The 26,749-nt window shown below is 33.8% G+C and overlaps 1 protein-coding gene across 1 annotated transcript in view; it reads left to right on the top strand.

The window, feature by feature from the left end:
- The window catches only part of LOC150080937 (uncharacterized), a 227,163-nt gene that overhangs the window by 175,434 nt on the left and 24,980 nt on the right, over positions 1-26,749 (top strand). Inside the window, exons 8-10 of the mRNA XM_090380618.1 lie at positions 15,384-15,650; positions 16,246-16,458; positions 19,401-19,635. Coding sequence (XP_090236744.1) covers positions 15,384-15,650; positions 16,246-16,458; positions 19,401-19,635 — 715 coding nt within the window. The remainder of the gene's footprint in view (positions 1-15,383; positions 15,651-16,245; positions 16,459-19,400; positions 19,636-26,749) is intronic.

The raw sequence follows: 26,749 nt of genomic DNA, 5'->3' as shown, positions 1-26,749 counted from the left end.
AAAATATTGCAGGAGGAGGGTGCCAAAATGGATGACTGCAGAGCTGGCTGGTCAGATAGAGCACAAAGAGATAGCATGGGACAGTTAAAGAGCAATGAAAAGTACTGAAGCCTATAACAGGTACAAGTTGATCTGTAATAGTACCAAAAATAAGTTCAGGGAGGTTAAGGCTACAATGAAGAAAGCATTGGCTAAGAGAGCAAAAAATGGGAACAAAGAATTTTTTGTGTATGTGATACAATGAAGAAAAAATCTAATCAGATCAGACCCTTGTGCACTGGGTTTGGAAAAGTCTTAGATAATGTACTTATTCAATTCATCTGATGTTGTAGATGAATTGAATAGTTAATTTGCATCAGCTTTTACTGACGAAAGATCCTTCATGGTGAGAAGAGGCTGTGCAATTGAGGCTGAGCCATATGAAATTAGTGATGTTGTAATTACAGATGATTGCTTATTTGAAAAATCTTTGAGCATGAAGGCAAGTAAGACTTCGAGTTAATGGCATATACCCTGTAAATTTGGGGGAAAGTGCAAGGGAGTGTAGTGAACCATTAAGGTTAATTATCAGGGCATATTTGGACTCAGAGAAGATTCCTTTGGATTGGAAAAGTGCCAGGGTATTGCTAATATATAAAAGTGATTCAAAGAGTGACGTTGTTAACTATGGACCAGTTAGTCTGACTTCAGTGGTAGAAAAAATCTTAGAACAATAATTAAGCATGCAATCCAGGTATATTTACATAAAAATGGCATTCTGAAGGACACACATTATGGCTTTGTCATGTTTAACTAACTTAGTTAGGCTATTTTGACACAATTACTCATGAGCTGGATGTAGAGAACAATTTCAACATAGTTTATTTGGATTTTAGCAAAGCATTTGACTTGGTTCCTTACGAGAGGTTACTATATAAGCTTGAACAGGTTGGGATTACTGGTAAGATTCTAAAATGGATTGCGGAGTGGCTGCAAGCAGAACGCAGAGGGTTGTGATTAATGGATATTCTTCAGATTGGTGTAATGTCTGGAGTGGGGAGGTCCCTCAAGGATCAGTTCTTGGACCACTGTTGTTTCTCATTTTCAGAAATGACATCAACAAAGCAATAGAAGACATGATGTCAAAATTTGCAGATGACATAATGATTGGCAAAGCATATAATTTGTATATTCTTATTTACTTTTTTTCTTTTTTTTTTTTTGACAGTGCAGCAAAAGCCTGTGACTCCCTTGCACTATATGGCGAATACATGTACTATATCATTGACAGAACCCTGTGAGCTGTTTAGCAGCCTTTCTACATTGCATGAAGAACTTCGTGTTCGATTGCAGTTATCCATGGGTATTTTTCATTTTCAACTACATTTAGTTGAAAATGAAATTTTATATATTGCACCAAATTAGTGTATTTTGCTACCAAAATACACTATCTTAACATTTATTAATGTTATACCTCAATTTCTGTTTCTCAGTCAGTCTGCTTAATTTATTCAGGTCTTATCGAAGTAAAAATGATGGTGAAGTCTCAATTGCTATCATTAACTATCCTCTCACATGTGTATCATCAATAGACTGAGATCTTAAATTTAATATGCTGACATCAATATTGATAATAAATATTAAAAACAATATAGCAGCGTCACAGCTATGTAAAATATTTTGAATTTTTATCTGGAGATGACCATCGTGATTCTAAATTGTTGTAAGCAGCTTTGTTGCTTTATGAAAAACAAATTCAGCCACATTCATCATGGCTTCTTTATGTGCAGGTCAACAGTGACCAACCTGCTTTACTTAGAACATGATATCAAACATAGCCTTGACAGTAACAACCAGATAGACATTTTATATCTTTACCTACAAAAAGCCTTTGATTCAGTACCACACAAGCTGCTTTGCCTCAAATTAAAACACATAGGTATATCAAGTAATGCCTTATCACTTATGTTAAACTTCTACAACAGGAAAAGCAGAGTTTTTTTTTTTTTTTTTTTTTTTTAATGGAAGTTACTCCTCTGCCTTTCCTATCCAAAGGGGAGTCCCTCAGGGTTCTCCTCTCGGACCGCTGTTATTCGTAATATACATGAATGACATACAAGATTGTATGCAACATGAAAACATCAAAGTGCTCTCATATGCAGATGACCTGAAAATATACAAAACCATCAAATCAATACAAGATTGTCAAATACTGGAAAATGGATTAAACACTATCACCATGTGGATTAGAAATAATGGCCTATCACTCAACCTAAACAAATGCTGCACCATATCTATTGCAGACTATCATAAAAAACATAAAAATAATTATCCCTACAAAACCAATAATCATGAGATAAAGAGACTACAAGAGGTTTCAGATCTGGGAGTATGGTTTTATTGACATTTGACTTTGTAGGGAAACTTTAACATACAGTCAGTTCTCGTATAGCACGATAGTTGTGTTCCTAGAAACCCTCGTGCAATGCAAAATTGTGCAATATAAACAACAGGCCCTATGGGAAAAATAGGGTTAGGTGCCGACTACCCAAGATTGAACACACATTTGTAATCAAAACATTACCAAACACAATAAATAATCGTAATAAAATACGTAAGTATTTTATCACGACTATTATGTAATAAAATATTGCTAATGCTTTTGCTTCTATCGTAAGCAAACTTGTTTTTTGTTTGATTTTCTATCGAAACAGATGACAGCTGTTCCATCTCCTCCAGTTCTTTGTGTCTTAATCTAATGGATTTTAATTACACTTTGAGTTGTTCCTGCTATGAAAGTTGTTTTTATTTTCTCTGCATTCTTTGTAATTCTCAGCATTGCCTTATTTAGGTCTGTAGCACGTGCAATATCACATGGTCTTTCATTTCGCTCAAAGCGTTTCACAATTTCATATTTTTTCTCTATCGACAGAGGCGGACTGGCCATAACCTTACACTGTGTGATTTTGGCCATAAACCATAGTATGAGGCCACTATAAATTTTCCCGGGTAAGAATTTTTGACCCAGTCCGCCTCTGTTTATCAATATTGCTTTTCTTTTTCTCTCTGAATCTGCAGTGTCTTCACCAGGACGCTTCCTTTTCACACCTTTTAAGTATTTTACTCATTTTTAGGGAATAAAGCACAATTACAAAACGAGGAGGCACGCTTGATACACATAAACAAAGCTGCATGCATGTAGCAACCGAATAAACAACACCGTAAAGGCAGAGATATACTATTAACACCTCACATTTTACTAAAGCAGATTTATAGGGGTTACTACCATAAAACAATAAAAACAATTTCCAGTTGCGTTTCTGCTAGTGGAATCTGTTATAAACTGGTAGTAAACTCGATCTAATTGCATTTGCAATTATACCGATAGCTGGAATTGTGTTGGTTTTTACGTTATTATGGTGAAATGTGTTTCCCCTTCACTGATATAAAAAACATAAATACATTTTCAGAATCTTCTCTTCATTCCTATTGTGTTGCGTTCGGTTGGAGTGATTCTGTGTTCGACTGCCGTTTCTTGTAAACACAAAGGCGAATCGTGTATAAGCGAATTCGGTTCGTGTTATATAAGATATCGTTCCCCTATTTATAAATCGCGTATGATCGAATTCATGTAGTGTAAACATGTGTTTTACAACTGTCTGTACATATAAATAAGACTACAGCAAAGGCCTCCAAATCTCTTGGACTGCTTAAAAGATTCTGCTTTGACTTTTCCAACATTCAACTCATAAAAACAGCATGCATAATGATCATTAACCCTATACTAGAATATGCCTCACAGATCTGGAATCCTCACACCAAAATTCTAATAAAACAACTGGAACATATTCAGAAATCCATAGTCAAATTCCTAGTGTACAAGTCTAGATTGGAAATTGACACAAAATCTTATGACTGGTGCACTCACTTTGGGATGGTACCACTTTCTCAAAGAAGGGCTGTGGTGGACTGCAAATTCCTGATGCATCTAGTGGCTGGAAAGCTGGATGCCCCCGAGCTGCTCTACCTCATCAACTTAGCCCTCCTCATCAACAGGGCCCTCCAATAGCCCTGAGAAGACATAATATGCTGGCACTAAAGCCGTTCAGAACTGATAATCTTAAATTCAACTATTTCAATAGAACTGCAAGATTGCTAAACGAATCCAACATTGATATTCTAGCTGAAGATATCAATATCAAAAAATAATTGCAAAGGTACTACAATCAAGTAATTAGAAAATGAGAATAAATGATTACTTAAATAATAATAATAAAAAATTAAATAATAAACATGTAATACTATTTATGGATATTTCAATAAACAAATTAAATTTTTTAAAATTAAATACAATAATAAGAAATCATACAAAAAAAATGGATAACTATAATAATAATACAATTCAAACAGAGTAAATATAAATTATGAGCAAACAAGAAACTATAACAACAGAGGTGTTAGAAATAAAAAAAATCTCTGTCATACCAGCTTTGCCTAAATGCAAATCACCTGTAAAATATGATATTCCATTGTATATACTGTATATTGACATTGGACATCGTATATTAACTGTAAATAGACCTGTACTACTACTGTTATATTCTTCCTCTGTAAGGCTTAGGCTGTTCTGGAGTAAAAAAGAAAAAGAAAAAAAGTCGAGGAGAGACTATATAATTTAAAAATTAATTTTTGGCACTAGCTGCTCAGTGATGACTACTCCATAGTGACAAGATTGGTCATACAAGATCTTTCCTTAACGAATCTATGCCAATCACAGCATAGATTTGTTAAGGAGAAAACTGTTCCTATGAAGATAATCCTGCGTTATTTCTTTAATCCATTATTTATCCTGTTGCAGAAGTTAAATTTACAGGACTGTAATTAGACTCTTGTTTCTTGATTTCCTTTAATGAATAGGAGAGACATTTGAACATCTGTGGTCTATAGGAACATGCTCAGAATCCAAAGATGATATCATAATTATGGTTAAAACATAACTGTCAGCTTTCTGGATTTACAACAGAGAATCTGTATTTTTTTACTTTCCTTCTCCAACTCACCATCATAATATAGTTGGTGACAGAGTTTCTGTATATTTTTTCAACAATTTAGTTTTTCTCCATCTTTTTCTTTTTCACAAAAATATCACTATAATAAAATTGTTAAAAACTGATTTTTTTTTAAAAATTGTACGAATTTTTGTTAATGAATTGGCAGTCAGATGTGCTGTGGTAGTCTTCATTGCAAAATGATAATAGCATTCTCTGTTATGGGTAGTAATATCGTAATACTCATGTAGTGCAAAGCTGTTTAACAATGTCTTTCAGTAAGATGCCAAAGAAATATGATGTAACATTTCAGGAGACATATAATCAGAAGATTTCTGATCTATCATAAAATCTGAAAAAATTACATTTGTTTATACTGTATGTAAAAAAAACTGCAACTATTATCAACCCATTGCAGGGTGGAAGCCTTCTCAACAATTCATGCTGAGGAAAATGGACCATAATCTGCCACACTGGTCCAGTGCAGGTTGGCAGATTGACTGTATTTAGCAGTCGGGCTTGAACCCCGGTCTACTCAATGAGTGTGTGCTACTGCACTCCTGCTCCTGACCACTTGGCTACGGAGACCTTACTATATGTAGATTTGATTTTTTAATTTCAAGTGCTGGAAACACAAATCAGCATAAAAACAATGTTTTCCGCATATAGAAAGAAATGCACAAATAGATGTAGCATTTGACAGTGATAATAATATTATACAGAATGTTTGTTTGCATTGTTTATCACATAATCTTCCTCTGAGTTGTCTTAATTATGTAAGCACATTGTTTGGAAATGTTTCCCAATAGTGAAATAGCAAAAAAATAGTAAAATTTCACAGATATGGAAAGAAGTGGCAGTGATGGCTCTTGAAAATTTAGCCATTTCATTTGCTACAGATGGCAGTAATCAAAGTGATTTCAAGCTATGTCCATTGAAATTAAAAAAAAAAAAAAAAAAATGTCTGGTACTTAATGTGATAATCCTCTTGTTATAGTAGGCGAAAATAATGTGAGCATGTGGACTGCCACAATGTTGAAATTCAATCCATTTAAAATAGTTGATAACGTAATATTGTCGAAATGGACAGAAATGCTTAGACTGAAGTAAAGTTAAAATACAATCCACAAGTTTATTAAAATGAATTGCACATCATCGCATCTTCATTAACTAATGTCGCCTATTCCATTAAAATGAAGAGCTTCTGCTTGCTCGTCAGGGATATCCTAATTTGTTTTAATTTGTATGAAATTTTTAGCAATTTAGGCCAACCAATTTCATTTGCACTGAAAGTTAAGAATGTAGGTTTACCCAATTGTCTGATCATCGCAAACAGATCTCTTTTACATTGTGTCTAGTAATAAGATGAATTAGGAATCGGTTTCAAAAATGCTAAAGTCTTTTAATTGCAGTTATTGATGTATTCTCGAGATTGGATTTGTTCTTTGGTGAGCTTGGTGTCTTTTCCGATGTATTTAAAAAGCAGCTGTTAACTAATCTAGAGTTCTTAGTCTCATTATTTTCATGTCCATATAAAGTAGATGATAAGGCATTACTCCACGCAGATCTGGACGACAACGAAATTCACTTGATGCCATCATAAACGGTGTAACTTTTAAATTATCTGTAAACTCACGATGTTGACAAAGGTAAATGCTAGGAAAGGAAAATTCTTCGGCGTGTTTATCAAAAAGTAAACTTTGTGGAACACTTGGTTCACTAGGAGCTATTCGTGAGTTTGTTGAGTGACTAAACTTTCTTCAATTGGTATAGTTACACTCATTTCATCATGTGTGGGAGCATCATCATGTTACAGGTCTTCATCGAAGAATGTTTCGCCAATCTTGATATCATACAGACGATACAAAGGAGTCATTAGTAGATGCTTTAATGAAACCCTTGCATCTCGTTTACGAACTGAGCCTATTAAATAACTCAATTTGTGTATTTTTTTACATTTGATATGAACGTTAATGCAATAATCGTCATCTATTCTTCAAGGCAACTGACCATCGAATTAACATTTACAGGAACATTTATAATTTGGCCAAAAATTCCATATTGGCCGAAACCATGTCTTAGTCTTCTAATTTGCATGAATGGTATAAGAGGAGAAATAAATTGCTCAATTACTAAATGCAATCGAGGCAGTTGAGGTGGTATAGCAGGATAAACGAAACTATTGCTCTTCAAAAATGTTGGAATGGAATCATTTTTGAGAGATGCTTGACAAGTATTACAAGCCTTTATAGTCGTTATGTCTGCAGTTGTAAATTTTAGGAGAAGTACGGATAACTTCCTAGAGTGCACAATATCGCATCATTTTTATACCATAATCAATTGCACAAATCACAAACAGTTCCAAATGTATTTTTAAGAAATTTTTGTTAAAATTCTTAGTATGAACTTACACTACCGAATCAACGTTGGTGACTGAGTCAGCATCATTGTCACCATTTAGGAAGTGACATCATTTGCATCATTTAAAATCTAACAGCCAACTAATAGGAAGTGACATCAATTGTGTCATTTCTGTAAGAAAATTTCATTACCAATTGATTTTACTCTAGTGCTGCCATACATGTTTTCACATCAAAACTGTCTGAGACAGTTGTAGTCACCTTTGCAGAAGCCCTTTATCCCTGATGGCAATAATATCTCTAAGTAAATCCCACATCAGTACACTGTGATCACTGCCACCCGGTGGTTCCTTTATCTGCAAATTCTTAATGCACGAATAATTGCTGCTGATAAACAGATCAAAAGTATTACTCCCTCTGGTTGCCTCTCTAATGTGTTGCTGTAGAAAACAAGAAAACAATCATCCAATAAATCTACAAAAGCCTTGCTAGTGTGCGAGTGACCAATCACAAGTTCCAGTGAATATCTGGGAAGTAAAAATCCCCCATTATTAGACAATCTGATTTATTGCCCATTCTGTTTCTCTGTACAGTTGTTCATTGTACTTATCAGAGTCATTAGGCCTACAACACGCCTCTTATTTTTGCTTTCCCAGTGCTTACATCACACCAAACTGACTCAACATTGCACTGACCATCTTTGTCAACTGGATGCACTTCCTAAGATTTTGTTTCTTAACTAACAGCATAATCCTTCCTATCCTGTCTATCCTTTCTGTACACATTGTACTCCCCAAATTCCAATTCTGCACTACTTATATCAGTGTGACACCATGTCTTTGATATCCCAACAATATCTGCCTTTGATGTTTTGACCAGCACTTCAAATTTATTTACTATACTCCTAGCATTGGTGTACACGCAAGTATACATGCACCTATTCTTATTCTTAGTTACACTAACACAGCGCATGTATTTATTTCCGTGATGACTCCCACCAGTCCCTGAAAACCCCAGCATCCCACCCTCCAATCTAATAGAAGCAGTGCAAGGATCACTTGCACCTCTCCCTGCCCCTACTGTTAATCTTTTAGTCAGTGAATTCCCCCAAGCTAGCAGTTTTCCAACCCACCTAACACTGCCTCTATGGCATTAGCAAATATTCTTGCAGTCCTTGTATTTAAGTGTATTCCATCCTCGTAGAAGCAGTCTCTCCTGTTAATAAGCACAGACCACGCCAAGAAAAAGTCTACCCCAGGAGCCTTGCACAATCTCTCCAGAGCCGAATTGATTGACAAGGCTCTCAACATGTACTCCCTCCTATTGTGTCTGGCCAGAATTGTCCAGACACTTTCAAATATAACCCAACTCTCAACTTTTTGGTGTGAAAACATCTATGGCGGCACTGGAGTAAAACCAGAAATGATGCAAATGAAGTCACTTCTGGTTAGGTGGCTATTAGATTTTAAATGACACAAATGATGTCACTTCCATGGCACTAATGACTAACTCAGTCACTAACGTTGATTTTATAGAATAACTAGCAGGCGTGAGAATAAAACATTGCATTGTTCGTACTAGGAGACGGAAATGACATCACTTCCTAAATGACACTAACTCAGTCACTAATGTTGATTTAGTAGAGTAAGCAATGGGTAGTAATATTATGAAAGAATAAAAGCTTCGAAGTCACAGAAGAAGCCTTTCGTGTTGAAAAGGAACAAGTTCAAAAACATAGAGAACGAAAAAAATTCCGACTTTAATAAAATCTACTTCTCAAGATTTTGATCAACATCAAGGATGCAACAATAAAACAATCACTTGAACAAACAGCAATCAGTTCTTGCAGTAGTTTTTGGTTATGACATCATACTGGACTGCATATGGATTTTGTTAACTATTGAATTGTAAAAATGCCAAATCTGATTTCAGCTAACAACCTATAAGAATATTTCAAAGATGGTTAAAACTCCAGCTGAGCGAAATTGAGAAACGTATGCAAGAAGAAAAGCTTTGAAGCCTCCCATGTCGACAAAAGAACGAGTTCAAAAACATAGAGAGCGAAAAAATTCAGTTTAATACAATATGCTTCACAAGATCAACATCAACCTTCTACATCGACATCACGAAATTATATTCAAGAACTTCCTGAAGATTTCGATCCAGAAGATTTGAGTTCAAATGAATTACCTGAGGATTTTTAATTGATTCCTGAACTGGCTAGAACCAGCTACTGCCAAAACCAGCTTTGATTGCATCATCCAAAAAGAAACAAAATCATATTTCAGCTGAATCGCCTATTGTAGACCATCCATAGGTTTCAACAGTAGTTGAGCATGAAATAATTTACAAGAACATCGAGCATGATCGTAACTCCTATAAAGAATTTTAACTACAATGTCTGAAAAATACATTTGGAGCTATTTGTGATATCTGCGACCAATTATGGTATGAAAATTATGTAAAATTGTGCAGTCCAGGAAGTTACCCATTACTTCTCCTAGAATTTCCATCTGCAGACGTAACGACTATGAAGGCTTGTAATACTTTTCGAGCATCTCAAAAATAATTCCATTCCAATATTTTCGAAGAGCAACGGTTTCGTTTATCCTGCTATACCACCTCATCTTCATCTGCCTTGAGTGGATTTAGTAACTGAGTGACTCATTTCTCCTTGTATACCATTCATGTAAATTAGAAGACTAAGATTTTGATCAACATCAACCTTCTGCATCGACATCACAAAATTATATTCAAGAACATCCTGAAGATTTCGATCCAGAAGCTTTGAGTTCAAATGAATTACCTGGTTTCGGCCAATATGGAATTTTCGGCCAAATTATAAATGTTTCTGTAAATGTTAATTCGATGGTCAGTTGCCTTGGAGAATAGATGATGATTATTGCATTAACGTTCACATCAAACATTAAAAAAAAAAAAGTACACAAATCGAGTTATTTAATGGGCTCAGTTCGTAAATGAGATGTAAGGGTTTGGTTAAAGTATCTGCCTACAACTCCTTTGTGTCGTCTGTATGATATTAAGATTGGGCAAACATTCTTCGATGAAGACAAGGAACACGATGATGCTCCTACACGTGATGAAATGAGTGAAGGTATACCGATTGAAGAAAGTTTAGTTGCTCAACAACAAACCCTTTTGTGGAGTGATGACAAATATTTACGAATAGCTCCTGGTGAATGAAATGTTCCACAAAGTACTTTTTGACAAACATACTGAAGAATTGTCCTTTGCTAGCATTTATCTTGGTCAGTATCAAGAGTTTACATGTAATTTAAAAGTTACACCATTTATGATGGCATCGAGTGAACGTTGTCGTTTAGATCGCGTGGAGTGACACCTTATCATCTTCATATACCTGTGAAAATAATGAGACTAAGAACTCAAGATTCATTAACAGTTGCTTTTAAATACGTTTGAAAAGACACCAAGCTCACCAAAGAATAAATCCGTTCTCGAGAATACTTCAATAACTGCAATGAAAAGAATTTAGCGTTTTTGAAACAGATTCCTAATTCAACCTATTACTGGACACAATGTAAAAGAGATCTGTTTGCAATGATCAGACAATTGGGTAAACCTACGTTCTTCTTATCTTTGAGTGGAAACGAATTCGGTTAGCCTAAATTGCTAAAAATTTTATACAAATTAAAACCTGACAGTTTGGATATCCCTGACGAGCAAGCAGAAACTCTTTATTTTATGGAAAAGGCGATATTAGTTAATGAAGATGCCATAACGGGTGCAATTGATTTTAATAAACTTATGGATTGTATCTTAATTTTACTTCAGTCTAAGCCAGGCCCAGACAAACTATGGCCCGCGGGCTGCATGCGACCCGCTGCACATTTTTGTGTAGCCCGCAAGCTTTAATTGTATTTTCGAAAAAAGTTTACTTATTTTATGTCTTTCGCGACACCATTTTGAAAAATAAATTTGTTTATGTAATACATTATAGAATTTATCGACTTGTAAATTGTTTTATCATCTCTGTGTTGTTCAAATAGAGATTAAAATTGTGCACGAAGCGGAGCGAGCCAACGGGCGCTTTTATAACGGTATAAATTAAACTAACCGCGTGAAACTACGGTAACATACAACCGGTAATGACGACAATGGCTTTGCTGCGGTGGCAGAGTAATAGGATAGGACTGCTGACCGGCCACAGTTCTTGGTGCCAGTAGCGATAAAAATATTATCTTGGTTATTATCTTGGTGCCAGTAGCGATAAAAATAATATTTACGCCCTTTTAAAAATGAATAAAAAACGAAAAATTCAACAAGAGCATCGGGTCTTCAATGAAGAGTGGAACGCAAAATATTTTTTTGCTAACATAAATAACAAGACTATTTGTCTCATCTGCCAGGAGAGTGTCTCAGTGTTGAAAGAGTACAATAGTACAAGACATTTTACTACTAAACATTCCGAATATGGTGCTAATTTAACTCCGGAAGCGAGAAAGAAAACTGCGGATGGATTGATTCAAAATTTATATAGACAACAAAATGTGTTTACGCGGCTAACTAAGGAAGCAACAAACCTTTTTCTGATGGAGACTATATTAAAGAATGTATGATCGAAGTTTGTGGAATTATATGTCCTGACATTAAACACAAATTTGAGAATATAAGTTTATTTCGCGAACTGTAGTAAGAAGAATTGAATGTATTGATACAAATTTGAACGATCAATTATTATCAGTATTAGAATCCATAACATGGTACTCGATATCTCTCGACGAAAGTAACCACCAAAAGAATACTGCGCAGTTATTAATTTTCATATGTGGATGTACCTCTAATTTTGAAATTATTGAAGAGCTTCTTTCAGTGGAATCTCTTAAAGACCAAACAACGGGCTGATATATTTGAAAAAGTTGAAAAATGCTTAACAAGATATAATTTACAATGGAACAAAATGGTAAACGTAACAACTGACGGAGCACCAAGTTTGACAGGTAAAAATGTTGGAGTGTTAAAGAAAATTCAGGATAAAATTTGTGAAAATGATCCTGATTATAATTTAATTACAATTCATTGTATTATACATCAACAAGTGTTATGTAAAAATGTGTTAAATGTTGAACATGTCACACCTTGTATTATTAAACTAGTAAATTTAATACGATCAAGGGGCCTGAAACATAGACAATTCGTTAATTTTCTTCAAGATATTGAATCCGAGTACACAGATATTCCTTATCATAACCAAATTCGATGGCTTAACTTAGGAAAAGTTCTTCGACGAGTATGGGATCTTAAAGATGACATCATTCTATTTTTAAAACTGAAAAATATTATGGACTTTCCCGTATTAACTGATAATAACTGGATTTGTGATTTTGCATTTACCCTGGACATCATGACACACTTAAATACTTTCAACACCGTGTTACAAGGGAAAAATTTATATGCCCATGATATGGTAAAATGTTTGAATGGATTTCAATTAAAACTCCCGTTGTTCCTTCAACATTTATTGATTAACAAGGTAGACCACTTTCCAACCATGAAGTTGCTGAAGATTCCAGAAAATAAATTTGAAAAATATTGTGAAATTATCAACGCGCTGAATGACGACTTTTCACAAAGATTTGGCGACTTCTGAAAAATTGAGACAAGTTTGGCAATAGTGCGCGAACCATTTTCAATAGAAATTGATAGTGCACCGAGTGAACTACAACTTCAGATTATAAATCTGCAGTGTGATACCTATTTAAGGGAATTGCACCGTTGTGAGGAAATCTGTAAATTTTACAATACTCTTAATTCGGACAAATTCGACGAACTTAAAAGATTTTGCCCGAAAAATGTTGGTTATTTTTGTATCAACCTACATATGTGAACAAACATTTTCCATCATGAATCTAAATAAAAATTCTTTACAATCAAGCATCACCGATGAACATTTACAAGCAGTTTTAAGAATCTCAACTACAAAATTAACACCCGAAATTAAAAAAATATTAAAAGATGTAAAACAGTTCCATTCATCTCAAGAATTTAAATTCTTGGTTGTTAGAGAATAATTTTTTTATGTTATATTTCTTCATGATAACAAATAATATATATCTAAAAATAGTATTTTACGTGCGACCCGCCTTTTTTTTGAATTCCTAATGTGGCCCTTCAGTCAAAAAGTTTGCCCAGGCGTGGTCTAAGCATTTCTGTCCATTTCGACAGTATTACGTCGTCAATTATTTTCAACGGATTGAATATCAACATCATTGCAGTCCACATGCTCACATTCTTTTGTGGCATTAATAATGCTCCTAATCTTACTGGTGGAAGGTCAAAGATGTTTACACATCTTTTGACTTTCCACCATTAAGTAGGGGGCTCATGCCCTCTACTTATTCTACCGAAACAATGTTCGTTACATAATTTACGTCATTTACATTTCACATTTTTTTTCAAAGATGTTTTCATATAAAATATCTTTTGTGCGTACAGGGTACACACTGGGTTTTTTTTTTTTTTTTTTTCCAACATTGACCTGTACTCTAAGTAAGTCTGCAGATCTCCTACTCTTAATGTCATGAGTGCCAACAAGTACAATGATATCACCCTTTGTGCCCTTAAAAGATGATATATATATATGCTCTTCAATGTCATCAAGTTTTGTCCCTGGCAGACATACCCTAGTCCTATTCCACCTATCCTTTTTACACAATATATTACCCATCTCTCTGACAATGCAGTCACCCACAATAACTATCTCCTGAGGGACAGCACATTCTGCCTTGGAGATTGCCACTGTGTAGCCTGATGCACAAGGAGCTCTGGCATTGAGTTGGGCAGCTGAGAGCTTGATGGGTCCCCCTGCTTTAATACCTTCAAGGGCATCTACCCGGCTCTTCAAACTCATAGGTGCCATTTAGAACACTGGGTAGATTCAGTTTGCTCTGGAGGCACCTGAGAAAGATATTGTTTAAACGAGTTTTGTATATTTTTAAGAAACCTTAAGTCTGGAAGCTGGAGGAAGCTTTCTTTGGTATAAGAAATTTCACTTTAGTGTTGAATTAGGGAGAAATATTGATAACAGGTATTATTATTTATTTTTTTTTTGTGCTATTTAGCCCAGAATACCATTCCATTTGATGTTTCCTTTTTAAAATTTACCTCAAAGCATTCCTTTCAGTTTAATTTTAAAAAAGTAAAAAGCTCAGAGGAAAATAAATCATTCAAAGGGATGCTTTGAGTGATTTATTTTCTGCGACAGTAAATCTATTTCATCTTTATGCTTAATAATTACCAATTTGAAAATATGCTAATTAGAAGTTAGTAAAATATTAAGAGGAGTTTACCTCAATATAATGCATAGAACACTTCCTTACTTTTTTATTTAACGAGGCCAAAATACTTAATGTTCAACGTAATTATACGCGACTATTAATTGCAGTAACCGTTGAAATTAAATTACACGAGAATTCTGTTAATGTTCGGCAGCCATATTTGATCTCCGATGCGTGGACCTTTACGCGCATGCGCGAAGAAAAATAATCTCTATTTAAGTATCAGGTTTAACCCGATTCGGTAATTTTCACAACATACGGTCGAAAAGCAAGGAAAATCGTTTTGGATATTTTCGTTAGATTCTTTTAATTGCGTTAATTTGATTTTTAATTGTTTTAAATTGATTTGAATTGTGTTAAATTGATTATTTAATTTTTTACTCTAATGTACCGGTAAGTTGTCAATTTTTTCGTTTTTTCCGTTTTAATTTCTGGAGGGTATCATACGGAAGTGTTCTACGCATTATATTGAGGTAAACTCCTCTTAATATTTTACTAATATTATTATCAACGTAGAACATATTGAGTAGTACAGCTCTGATTCATACTAGCTAATTAGAAATGTATCACTTGATTAATGCTGTTTGTGACAAGTTCCTTTATGATTTCTTTTATTATAAAGAGTTTGTGCAATTTGTCCATATGATAATTATTACTGTTTTTGTTTGTTTTTTTTTTAGATTCATGCCAAAACACATGAAGGGGAAAAATGTTTCAAATGTGACTTGTGTCCGTATGCCTCCATCTCACAACGACATTTAGAGTCACACATGCTAATTCACACTGATCAGAAACCTTTTCGATGTGATGAATGTGATCAGGCTTTCCGTCAAAAGCAGCTTTTGAAAAGGCATAAAAATTTATATCATGACCCTAATTATATACCTCCCGTACCAAAAGAGAAGACACATGAATGTCCTGAATGTGGAAAGGCTTTCCGTCATAAGGTATTCTTTTCAATATTTTAGAATTATCTTGATTTACTGAATTATGATAATTAATGATTTTTCTGTCATGCTTCTTCCACAGCAGTTTCAAAGGTAATAATTAATTGTGCATTAATGGTGACCATTTTTATTAAGGTGTTTTTTTTTTTTTTTTCCAATTAAGATTTCATTGTACACAGCTGTCTCTTTAAAAAGTGTCTTCTGTTATGCAACCATTGATTAGATTGTTTGTAATAATCACTGATTGCATAACAGAAGACAACAGAAAATTTAAAGTACAATTTATTCTATGAAATCAGAAATATTGTCAAGTTTATATTTTAATTTCTACCAATAATAACCGAGAAGTTATTACTTTAGAATTTGAGGAAAATTGAAAAGGAAAAAATAAAATTTTATTATAATCATACCTGCAAAATATTTGACAAATCCTAGATCATATATTGCTAAATTTGAATAAATTTCAAATATGGCCATAAACAGTAAGGTAAGAAGCTTATCATAATTAAAATTAACATTTTAAGTCATTTTTACATACATACATGCCTATTGCTTTTTATTTGTGAATCCTAATTTTCAGTTATTTTTTTATTAGGGAAACCTAATTAGACATTTGGCTGTACATGATCCAGATGCAACAGCCCAAGAAAGGGCAGAAGCAATGCGTATCGGTGAACCTAAAGGTCCAGGAGAACAGAGAGATGGAGAAGAGGATGATTATTTAGATGAAGAGGATGATGATATGGATGACATGGTATTAGAAGGTGAAGAAGATGTAAATGAAGATGGTAGTCAAGAAGGACAACAGGTATGAAAACACTAGGAGTAAGAACAAGACTTCAAATTATAATTCCGATTCAGAATTAATATTTTTAACCCGATATACATAGAATATAGGGAATTCAGTATTGAATTTAGTTAAACTATAATCAAAATTCAGTAGTAAGTAATAAAAATTCAGTGATGTAGTAGTAAACTTCATCATTAATAAAATCTCTGGATAAAATGTGCCTTTATTCCAGAAGAAATAAGAAATAAAAACTTGCGAAACAACATTATTGTTTATTTTAGATAAAATTAAATTCAAAGAAATCTAATCAAACATTTAGCTTAGCATGATTTGGATGCAGTAATCCAGATGCGAGTTTACCAAACAGAAATATATTAAACAGAAGTGTAATATATAAACAATAATTACAGCACAAATATCGACCTGTTCATTTTTAAAATGATCACACCTTCTTTTGAAGATGTGCATTTTTTTTCATCTTGATATTTTTGTACTTTTTTTTGCACAAAGAAGCTTAAAAGTTACAATATGGTCATAGTAGCCCTTGTGCCACTAAATGCCTAACAATATTGTATACATGAAGCTTGGAAGCTATCATACACTTGTAAGTTTATAAATGAATTTATCATAAAGTTAATGAACATTAATGAATTTAACATTGCAGTCCTTGGATTACCATGTAGCATATGTTATAGTAGTAGTAATAATAATAATTATTAAAATATAATGGCATATTGCAATAGTACTGTTAATTTCAGAAACAGTATTATTGCAAGGGAATAAAGCAGTAATATGGTTTCTGAAGTAAACAGCAATGGTATTAAGGGAAGAGAGCACAATTCCAGAGTAGGATTTAAATGTATTGAGTGCTGTTTTGAATAATCTGCACTGTATTGGGTGGAAAGTATATATCTAATTTTAGATCATATCTGTGAACAGTTTTAAAATTTTATTCTTGAAAATGTACATTTAAGCTAGATAGTTCATTTAATAAATGAGAGGAAGCTGCATTTGCTTGTTTATCTATTATTTTGGTTAGTTTGGAAGATCTATGGCTGTTTTTCGTGTACATGTTTTAATCATGCTATCGATTATGTTTATTAGGTAATTCCTGTTAATAAACTTTTATATCAGTAGTTCTGTCTAATGGTTATATTGAAATGAAATTTAGTGTACATATAGACATTTAGTGTACATGGAGAAGAGAATGACAATAAAAAAAAAATAAAAAAAATTAGTTCAGATATTAATATTAGTATTGGCAACATGATGCATGGAAACAAAGCCAATATAGCGCCAGTCAATAAAAAAAATAAATAACACTTCATTTGTTAATTCTTGCCAATAATTAGTCCAAACTACCCACCCCTCTTCTACAACACCAGGTGTAAGTTTATTCCAAAATCACTCTTTGGCTGAGTGCAAATTTCCACACATCTGTTCTGCAACCATCCTTTTGTAATTTAAGTATATCACTGTGTGTGCATGTCACACACACACACACCTCCATAGCCAGGTGGGCAGGAGCAGCAGTGCGCAGCACACGCTTCTTGATTAGACTGGGTTCGAGCCCGTGCCCACCAAATACAGAGGATGCGGAAAGGTCAGGGAATGACCACCGCATATCCCCGGAGCAATATGGCCTTAGTTGCTAATGCTCCTAAAAACCAAACACACACACGCACATTATAGCATCCTGTTTAATTATATAAAAAAAAATTCCATCAGCATTTTGTTTGTTTAAATAACTTGAAATGTATAAAGCTTTTACCTTTAAAGTCTTATACATTTCAATTTGCACAAAATTCATATATCACAAGAGTTTAAAGCAGATGATGAAGAGAACAGGACATTTGCCCTCACATTTCTGATACACATGCAGGATGACCAGTGACCATGGACCATCCTTTGGGAAGATGAGGCCCACTTCGCTTTGAATGGAAGTATGAATATGAATACTGTATTTAAGCATTGAAAAGCACCCATGTGGTACACAATACTGTCACATTCTGAAATTAACTATTTTGGTGTGGTTTTATCATATCCTTCCTCACTGGTCTGTTCTTAAATGACATTCAGCCCATGAGAACCTGTCATCTGCTCTGCTCCAACGAATACGCATGGAATCTATAATGTTTATACATACAAATTTGTATCTGTGCAAAGATCTGTTGTTAGGTAAGGCATTTTACTAATTATGTAAAGCTCAGTTTATCCAGCAAACATTGTAGCACCCTGTTCATCTAACTTCATCATTAATAAAATCTCTGTGATTTCTGGCTGAAAGAGCATAGTGTACTGTTATATGATCATACCCTTCTCAGCATGAAGATTAGCATCACTCGCCATGTGACTTTATTTGCAATATGTTATGATCAACTTTTGAAAGCACTAACTTTTATGGAACAGATTGTATGAACAAATTGTGCTATTAGTAATAAAAGGTGCTGTCAGCAGACTATCATGATAGTCTGTTGACAACACCCTTTTTCTTTCTCTCGAGATGACACCACCATTTTTGACCAGAGTGAACTAATTATGAATATGGACTTTTTTTTTTTTTTTTTTTTCCTACCATTCTCTTCCCCATTTTGTGGGGATACACTAGGGATACTTTAATTATAAAAACCTTATGGTCTGAATTAAGGATATTTTTCTTAATACTTATGGAAGCATTCAGAAAATAAAGTTTCCAGAGTTTGTAGTTTTAGATTTGGTGAATGTGTATTGTTATTTTTTTTATAATCTACGGAATTCATGGCATTTTGAATTGAAGTTTCAGTAGTGGAATTTCAAATTAATTTTAACAAATTGATTAAATTAATTTGCTATTGCTTCTTTATTTTTTTAATAATGGAATATTTGGTAAGTGTTCCATGTGGAAATAAACCTTATATGAACTGTCTGTTTCATTTGGATATTTTATATAATCACAGTGTTTTTGGATACTTTATATTTAGGTTGTTGTGTTTGAGGTTATTCAGTTGCCTACTGCAGATGGAACTACTGTAGATGGTCAGACTCTTACTGTGAATGATGGAACTGTAACTATGACTACAGCAAATGGTGAAACCCAGGGAGTTGCTATCATCCAACAAATGGCACCCACATCTACCGCTCTTGTTGATGATGTTGCTGCAGCTGTTGCACAGGTTCATGGAGATGCTGAAGTTATCACACCATCTACTACTGTTGGTAAGTTGTTGACTTCATTTTTTTTTGGCATTGTGACTAGTGTTAATTTTTAATTACATTTACAAAGGATGTATTTCTAAAGATTTATTTTTGACTAGCTTACATGTGATTTTAAGTGGTCTCTGTTTACATTACAGAAATATCTTTTATAATATTTTACAGTATTAACTCCCACTGACATTGAATCAATTTAACTAAGCAGGCAGGCAAGATAAGTTAAATGGAAGATGAAAACAATTTCAACTTTTTTCCCCTGCTGAATATATTTTGTACTAATTTTATTGTGAAGTCCAATGTGGTAATACCACTTAAGACTTATGAAAAAATAAAACATTAAACCACATAGCAATTACAGCAGATTCCTGCTGTAGTTAAGGGTGAACTTGACAAGATGTGATTCTGCTCATGTCTACCTAGCCACCTAATAAAAGTATAAAAAAGGCAGAACAAAGCCTCACCTTCAGTGGTGCAAATGCATGACATCCACCCAAGGAGATGCACACCCATGCCCACTAAAGAATGAGTGCCACTTTGTAATAAATTGAAAATAGAAACTGGGACCTCACGAGCACTGCCTCTTTAAAACATCAGTGCTCATGAACTTTAAAAAAAAAAGGATTGTATTGATTTTGTCATTTGGGAACATTCATTGACATTTTGATGGATAGCATCAAAATGTCAATGGATGTTCCTATGTGATCCAAACCAGATAGAAAATAATGAACAGAACTGAAATTATAAAGCATGTCATGGTCACAATTATGAATGTGGGTATGTCAGGAAATGCACACCTGCCTTCTATAAATGAAATAAGCAAACATGACAAACAAAATGCAAAATTAAATGTCAACTCAGCCAATCACAGCAGGCCTACACCAAGTGAAAATGTGTAAGCTAAACTTGGATTTAATTATTGTAAACAAATCTAATTTAAATAACTAATTAAAACAAAAAATTGATAAATGCAAATCAAATAATAGAAATTAAAATCAATCAACAAGCCTACACCAAATGAAAATGTGCAAGCTAAACTTGAATTTCATTATAGTAAACAAATATAATAATTAATCAAAAAATTGATAAATGCAAATTAAGTAATAGAAATTAAAATATGAAGAAACAAAGTGGTGGTTATGAACATTCAAACGAATGAAAGAAAATGTGACAGAAGAAAACTGTGAACTGAAAGAAAGGGGACAAATATCAAAAATATTTGTCCCCTCTCCTTTATATAAAATAAATGTCTGTATCAAAAATAATTTTACTGTAGTGGCCAACATGGTAATATCATTTAAGACATGAAAAGAGAAAACATTTACTCATATAACAAATACGGCAAATTCCTGTTGCAGTTAAGAATGAACTTGCTGAGGTGTGGTCCTGTGTGTCAAGCAACCCAATAAAAGTAACACTTACCTTTGGCAGTGCAAATGTACAAACTCCCCATCCCATCCTACCCCACCCAAAGAGATGCACACCCACACCCGTCAAAAACTTTATAATAAAAAAATAGGAACTGGGAACTTGCAAGCAGTACATGTTCCAGAAGCAGTGAGTGTGGGCATGCATGCCCTTGGGCAGTAGATCAGACATTTGCACTGCTGAAGGTGATTGTTGTTGCTTTGTCTTTTCTTTTCTTATTTTTATTAAGTGGATTGGTACATGGAGCAAAGTGATACCTTGCAAGTTCACCCTTAATGCAGAAAGAATTTTCTGCATTTATTATATGGTTTAGTGTTCTTTTTTTCATAAGTTTTAAGTCATATTTTGTCCTTTGTTTTTTTGAACTGTTATATTTCATCACAGCTTTGTTAACTGCATACTAGAATATGTAGTAATGGATTGATTATTTTAAGTATAATAGAGTCAAATCTGGGAAATAAATTGCACTTAATCCTTGCCAGAATTTTGAAGCTTATTACTGTACAGTCTTCTGGTTGTCAGCTATCGTAGAAAGTTTTATTTATGTTCCCATGAAACAACAAAGGAGCACTCTTACTATGGTAGAATTAGCATATTGCTCTCTCCCCAGAATACGACTGTCTAGGAAAGTTTCCTAGACAGTCATATTCTAAATTTAAAAAAATAAAATAGGGAAAAATATGAAACAACTACCTTAGTGTCAGTTATATGATGACTTCTTAGTTTCCCATAAGCTTTCCAATTTAAATAAAACATGTTCTGTGATATGATTATATGATTCATTAATAATCCAAGTTAACAAATTTTATCCATTTTTATTTTTTATTTAATTATTTTTAATTATGTATTTATTTTTTGGAACATGTATAAAACAAGCTGCTATGCTGATCATGAAAGTGACAAGTAAAAAGTTGTAGTTGTTGTGTCATACTTTATATTTATGCAATGCATGTTACATATATTTGGTAATATTAGTATTAGCAGTGGCAAATGATGAAAGGAAGCAAGCTTATACAGCATTAGCCAAATAAAAAACATAAAAAACCTTCCCACCCTTATAATAATTTGTAATTCTTCCTCTAATTTATGTAAACTATCGAATTCCACCAGATGGAAGTTTGTTCCAACAGTCAACCACTCTCTGCCTGAAAGCAAACTTTTACACATCTGTCCTGGAGCCATCCTTTTTAAATTTAAGTTTATGACTCATCATGTGTTGTCTGAAGAAAGAGTAAAGATGCCATCACCATTTCAATCAGGTCTCCTTGAAGATGTCTTCCTTTCATGTCTTTGACTAAATTTGTCACTGTTCTCTGTGCCCATTCCAACAGATCCATATCCTTCCTAAAATGAGGCTTCCAGTATTCAAGATGGTTTGCAGTAATCAATATGAGTATTGCAAACCATCTTGAGTACTCAATATAAGGTCTGCAGTACTCAAGATATAGCATAACTTGCCGTATACTACTGGATAATAACCTCCTTGTCCCTTCTGGCACAATTCCTGAGTATTATTGACAGACCCTTATTTTACTCTTTGCTTATTTTAATATAATTGGATGGATTCCATAAGCCTTAGGTGTCTTATTTATTTTTAGCTTCAACAATTTGTCTTTCACTTTCTTCTCAGCTGTCATTTATTACTCAGTCATCAATTATTATGCAGTTTGAAATAATTTTTATTTAAAAGGGAATAAGCTTTTATTCATATTGTTTACATTAAGCAATAATATTAAGAGGAGAAAAAATTACAAATGTATTTAACACTTTAATAAAATAAAATTAATATTTTTTCTTATTTATAGTTTCATTGTCTCTTTGCAAAAACCAACAGTAGTCTCCCATCATAGCTGGACCCTAACTTCTCTGATAGTGTTGTTATTGCAACCAAGTTTTAGGGGAAAAAAATCCAGATGTAAATGTAAAATGTGTATTTTAAGAGATATTTGGCAACTTAAATTTTTAAAGTTATGTAAACAGTTCTGAAATTTATTTCTAGTTTTCTTCCTTTTTTTTTTTTTTTTTAACCTGTGAACTAAGGATCTAAAAGACTGTCATCGAGCTAACTGATTGGGGTTTAGTTTTTGTTCAAAATGGGTATCATGTAATAGTTTTCTAATCTGTGGTCATGAAAGATTCCTTCTTTGAGTCTTTTATCATTTGAATTTTTAAAATACAAAATTAAAATTTTTTCTTTAAATAGTCAAAACCAGCACTTTCTTTGTCCAAAGCCTTCACAGAAATCACTGAGAATCCACACATATTTCATTACTTTTTCTAAATTAATAAACTCTTCTTGTGCTGGCCAATCCTTTGCAATGTAATGCTATTTTGATGGGAATAGTCTATGTAAAGAGTGCTCCGTTGATTGTGTTGTGTGCAAAAATTTGCCATTTGCAGATAGGTTATAGTCACCAGAACAGCCATAGCTATAATATAGTGCCAAAATTTTTTGGCACTATATTATAGCTAATACCAATACTGAAAGGGGACAATCGTGTGTGCCTTATTCACTATTTAGATGGATCTCTTTCAAAGTGGTCTCCTTGATGCTACCTTGAAGAAGATCTATTTAGGAGATCTGTTGGATTGCTAATAGATCCTGTGCCACATTGATGCAGTTTCACAAGAAAATTCTTGAATGGAAAGCACTTGTGTAGAAGTCAGTATTGGCAAATCATGCATAAAAGCAGACTTATACAGCATCAGGAAGAAGGGAAAGAAAAAAAAAAAAAACGCCATTACTTTCCATATCACCTGCCACATCTCCTATAACAGTTTGCCTAGTTCTTCATTGAATTTATTCAAACTAACACTTCTACAACAATCAACTAACCACTGGTTGAAGACAAATTTCTGCACATCTATCCTGCAACTAACCTTCCTCAGTTTTTGAATTTATGCTCTGTCACGTGCAGTTTTAGAAAGAGAATGGATTTCATTGCCATTTCACTTACTCATTCCATTTAGAGCGTTAGACACTCAATCAGATCTCCTTGCAGAGGTATACTTTCCAGATACTGCTGTTTGCAAACCTGAAACCTTTGCTGGCAGGAGCACCCTTTTGTTCCTCTCGCCAATCTCGTTGCCCTTCTCTGTACTTGTTCCAGCAACCCTACATCCTTCCTAAAATGAGGCCTTCAGACCTGTATGCAGTACTCAAGATGTGACTTCACAACTATCTTATATCAGTGGTTCCCAATCTTTTTGTCACTCAAGTGAGACTTTAAGTTAAAAGACGAATATTAACGGCACATTGAAATAGTGATTGCCATTGAACTCAATGGAATTTTTCTTAATTTCACAGCACACTGTTTGGGAACCACTGGTTATATGATGGAATAATCACTTTCTTATCCCTGCTGGGAAAATTCCTGTATGTCATTGATAAAATCCAATAGGCTGTCCTAGCTGCCTGTCTGCACTGCTCAGAGAACTTCATATCTCTCTCTCTGCACAATTACCTCCAGATCTTTTCATTTTCCACTGCCCCGAGTATAGTACCACACAATTTTGTTGTAAAATTTAAAACAGTAAAAATGATGAGCAGTTAATAACAAAGAACACAGTACGCACAAGTTGCAACAAACACGATACACACACAAGTGAGATATGGAGTAATGAGTTTCTGAAATTTTTTTTTTTTTATATATGATTGAATATTTCATGGAAGGGGAACACACATTTCACCATAATAACATGAAAACTCACAGAATTCCGGTTATCAGTACTATAGCTGAAAATGCAAGAGGATCGAGTTTACTACTCGGTTTTATAATTGATTACTAACAGAAAAGACCAATAAACCGGAAACTACAAATTGTTTTTATTGTTTTATGGTAGTGACCTCCAGAAATGTGCTTTACAAAAATACCATGAAGGCAATAACAACTAGTGAGTCAACAGCAGGGATTCACAAAAAGGAATGGAAATGTTGAAAAATTACATCTAACATAATAGCAGGGTTTCCCCAACATGAAAGCTTAAAAACACCGTATTATGCGAGATTTCCCACAATTCTCAAACCGTGTTAGAGCAAAACCTTGTAGAAGTACCGTGTTGTGCGAGGATTGTTGCAATTTATCAGTTGTGTTAAAGTGAAACCATGTTGTAGAAGTAATGTGTTATACGGGGGGGTTGCTTGTATTCACATACCTAATTAAATATTTTCATGCCATAGTTTGCAGACAAAAGCAAATTTATTCATAATGCAGTAATGTATATTAATTTAGAAGGTATTAGACACAAGTATGATGAAGAAGAGAAGATTTTGTGAAAATGTTCATATTCAAAACAAAAATTCAATGCAGAGTTAAAATCAAAAAGAACATGAATAATGTGGTTTTTAAACAAAGTTAATTACTATAAATTTAATCAGATATTAACATTCCTTCTCAATCATATTGTCTTGTTTGAATAAATCAGAAATTTTTTTGTTGAATAAAATGTATTGCCTTTTCATAATGTCATTTTTTATTTCTTTAAAGCATAAAAATATTTTAGAATTCCTCATCACAATTAGCAGATGCACAAAGTATTGAGAAGCTTCTGCTTTTCTGTAGTCAAATTTATCTTTTTTCTTTGCTTACTGCTTCATCTGCAGACTTTCCCCCTTGAACTGCTGTTTCCATTTCTTCTTCCATCAATATGTTTAGTGCCATTGTTGTTTTCTGTATTTATTAATGATAATGATGAAGGCATATCAGGCTTAACGTTTGCAAATGATACAAAGCTTGGCAGGGTGGGTAATGACAGTAATGAGTGTATACTATTGCAAGAAGATCTAGATAAATTAGACAGATTGGCTGGGAAGTGGCAATTTAAATTTAACATTGACAAATGAAATATGCTTCATATGGATAGCAAGTAATCCCAGATTAATGTACCAAGGAAGTGGAAAATGAAAAGATCTGGGAATAAATGTGCAGTCAGATATGAAATTTTCTAAGCAGTGGAGACAGGACAGGGCATGGGGTTTTGTCAATGATATATAGGAATTTTTCCAGTAGTGATAGGAAGTGATTACCATCTTCTATAAAACAGTGGTTAGGCCACATCATGAGAACAGCCTACAGGTCTGAAAACCTCATTTTTGGAATGATGTGGATCTCTTAGAGTGAGTGCATAGAAGAGCAACAAGATTAGTGAGGCAAACAAGAGGGTTCTCTGACCAGGAAAGGCTTCAGTTCTGTAAATGACAATATCTGGAACGTAGACACCTTTGTGGAAAACTGACTGGGGGGTGTTTGAATGGATTGAGCAAGCTCAATGTTGATTCTACCCCTTGCTCAGACTACACATTTGAGTGGGCATAACTTCAATTTGAGGAAGGAATGTGCAAAAATTTGCCTTCAGTCAGCAGGTAGTTGATTGTTGGAACAAACTACCATCTGGTGTTGTAAGAGTAACTAGTTCGCATAAATTCAGTAACTAGACAAGTTATTTGATAGGATGGACAGGTGATGTGGTAAGTGTTCTTGTTTTTTTCTTTCTTTATTTCTTTCTTTTTAACTAATTGCAGTATAAGCTTGCTTTCTTGCATCATTTTCCACTGCTAACATTAATACTAATTATGTTATATCCAGCTGTCTTTATCTAGTGATATCCTTACATCCCCAAAATTTTTTTTTAATGTTGGTCTCTTTCACTTCTCTTGTGGCGCCTCCGTAGCCAGGTGGGAAGGAGCAGCAGT

The sequence above is a fragment of the Mastigoproctus giganteus genome, chromosome 9 (assembly GCF_048544385.1).
Source record: "Mastigoproctus giganteus isolate SK-2022 chromosome 9, ASM4854438v1, whole genome shotgun sequence".
Lineage (NCBI taxonomy): Eukaryota > Metazoa > Arthropoda > Arachnida > Uropygi > Thelyphonidae > Mastigoproctus > Mastigoproctus giganteus.
The sequence above is the reverse complement of the archived record's forward strand: the minus strand, read 5'-3'. Positions and strand labels throughout refer to the sequence as shown.